We start from the raw sequence: 1,993 nt of genomic DNA, 5'->3' as shown, positions 1-1,993 counted from the left end.
AGCACCCCTGGGTGTGGACTCATCTGCAAAGGGGCCGTGGAGCACAGCTTGGAGGAAGGGGCCACAATCAAAGGCCATCATCTTCAGCTCGCCAGCGTCCCGGTCAACCAAGAGCTTGATGTCCTTGGTGCCGTCCTTCATGTCTCCAGCAGCAGGCCCACCTGGCACAGCTTCTCCAGAGGCCCCTTCTCCTTCCCTGTGGGCGAGACCAGGCTGTCAGCGTTCTGCTGAGGGCCCCAGCTGTCTGTGAGGTGGGACGAGCAAAGCCAGGTTAGATGGTGGCCACCAGCGCCTGGGAGACCAGCCAGGCTCTGCAGCCCAGCTCCAGCACAAAGAGGGGCATGTTCCCAGGGGATGATCCCCTCCTGGTGCTATGTGCAGGACAAAAAAGTTTGGTTTTCTTTGCTTCTTGTCGCCAAGAAATGTGTGGAGGTGTTACTTGCCAGGCCCCTGGATCAAACGGAGCACGTGGATCTCTCCCGTCTCCTAGGGCAGCTGAACACCCTGCACCCAAGGATGGCAGAATAGGTCTTCCAACAATGGCCTGTCCGAGGGGAGGGTGGACAAACAGCACGTGATAAGGTGCTGGCACCATGGGGGGAGAAACCAGAAATGGCTGGTCAGTTGGAGAAGGATCCTGTCCCCTTTGTCCCGCTGTCCACGTGCCCAGGCTGTGCTGGCTGTGCTCAGAGCTGTGCCCACACTTCCCGATCCATGCTCCATTTTGGAGGAGAGCAGGATGGCAGGACACAGGCCACCTCCTCCAGGCAACGCTGGGACAGAAACAGCTTCAAGAGCAGGATCCTCGTGAGCTCCCTGCCCTCTCCCAACACCGGTATTGTCCCCCGGCCACTAAGATTGGTATCCACCTCGAGAGACCCGTCGTGGGAACGGGAGCTGGCCCCAGATGGTGCTCCTGCCTTTCCAGAAAGGGTGCTGCCCGCAGACCATCTGGTAGAGCAGGATGCCCAGGGACCAGATTGTTGCTGCCTTGCCGTGGTAGCTTTTGAGCCAGATCCACTCTGGTGGGCTGTACAACGGTGTTCCTACGGAATACAGATGGAGTTCAGCAGGTGGGTGCTGCCTGCTCCCAGAGCCTCGCCCCAGCGTCCCTGGGAATGTGGGGCCTGCCCCAGAGGCACACGGTGTGACCCACTGCCTTCTCGCCGGCACCTGATTCGTTCCCCAACTCTGGCTTGTAGAAGAAGCCACTGGTGTCCAAGAGGGCAGTGGAAGCCCTGGGAAGGCCCAACCATTCCATGCAAGGGAAAAACCCACCCAGTGTGGGGAAAAGCCATGCTTTCTCCCTGTCCCACTGCACTGCCCCCAACAAGTAATCATAAGGCAAGACAAATAAGGCGAGCAGAGCAGCCCAAGCCCTTCCTTGCCTGCACCCCAAGCCAGCTGGTGCACAGGTTCTGACCCCCTTCTCTGCTGCCCTCAGGGGTGGTTTTGTCAGGCTGGCTCCCCCCCTGTCCCAGACCCAGGCCAGGACAGGGCAGGTGGCACAGGCTGTCGGCAAGGCTGGGACCTGTCTCACGATAACCCCCCAGCCCCGTCCAAAAGCAACTTGGCTGAAGAACTAATCCTGTTCCCCTTCAGCAAAAGGGGCAATCTGCAGTGCCACACCCGCGATGCCCGGGACCAGGAGAATCCCCCGGCTGTGGGCTCACCTGCAAGCTGGGTGTAGGCCGTGTCCTGAAGGAACGTGCCACATCCAAAGTCAATGAGCTTCGCCTCGCCGGTGGTCAGGTCGAGGACGATGTTCTGGGGCTTGATGTCCCGGTGCAGGATGCCGCAGCTGCTGCAGTGCCGCACGGCCTTCAGCACCTGGCGGAACAGCCCCCACGCCATCTCCTCCGGCAGGAACCTCCACGCTGTGATTAAGTGAGAGAGGTCCTGAGAGCGCTCCGGACGCTCCATCACCAACAAGAAACTGCTGGGGAGCTCAAACCACTCCAGGAGCTGGATGTCACCGCAAAACCCATTGGAC

At 60.2% G+C, this 1,993-nt stretch overlaps 1 protein-coding gene across 2 annotated transcripts; it reads right to left on the bottom strand.

Annotated features, from left to right (window-relative positions):
- Positions 1-42: 42 nt before the first annotated feature.
- LOC114072549 (serine/threonine-protein kinase pim-1-like) lies at positions 43-1,933 on the bottom strand. Of its 2 annotated transcripts, none has more exons than XM_027910430.1 (4): positions 1,674-1,933; positions 870-1,046; positions 444-593; positions 43-244 (listed from the first exon to the last, which is right to left on the bottom strand). In XM_027910430.1, exons 1-3 carry the CDS (start codon positions 1,921-1,923, stop codon positions 487-489), a joined length of 534 nt encoding a protein of 177 aa, XP_027766231.1. In that variant the 5' UTR covers positions 1,924-1,933; the 3' UTR covers positions 43-244; positions 444-486. The 2 variants fall into 2 exon arrangements, with proteins under 2 accessions (XP_027766231.1, XP_027766230.1); XM_027910429.1 differs by having other exon boundaries at positions 58-244; positions 440-593.
- Between the last annotated feature and the right edge of the window lie 60 nt (positions 1,934-1,993).

This window comes from Empidonax traillii, unplaced genomic scaffold (assembly GCF_003031625.1).
Source record: "Empidonax traillii isolate 1590-97213 ecotype Southwest subspecies unplaced genomic scaffold, ASM303162v1 scaffold3452:size26341, whole genome shotgun sequence".
NCBI classification, from domain to species: domain Eukaryota; kingdom Metazoa; phylum Chordata; class Aves; order Passeriformes; family Tyrannidae; genus Empidonax; species Empidonax traillii.
Note: the sequence above shows the minus strand (reverse complement) of the source record. Positions and strands in the feature narration are given on the sequence as shown.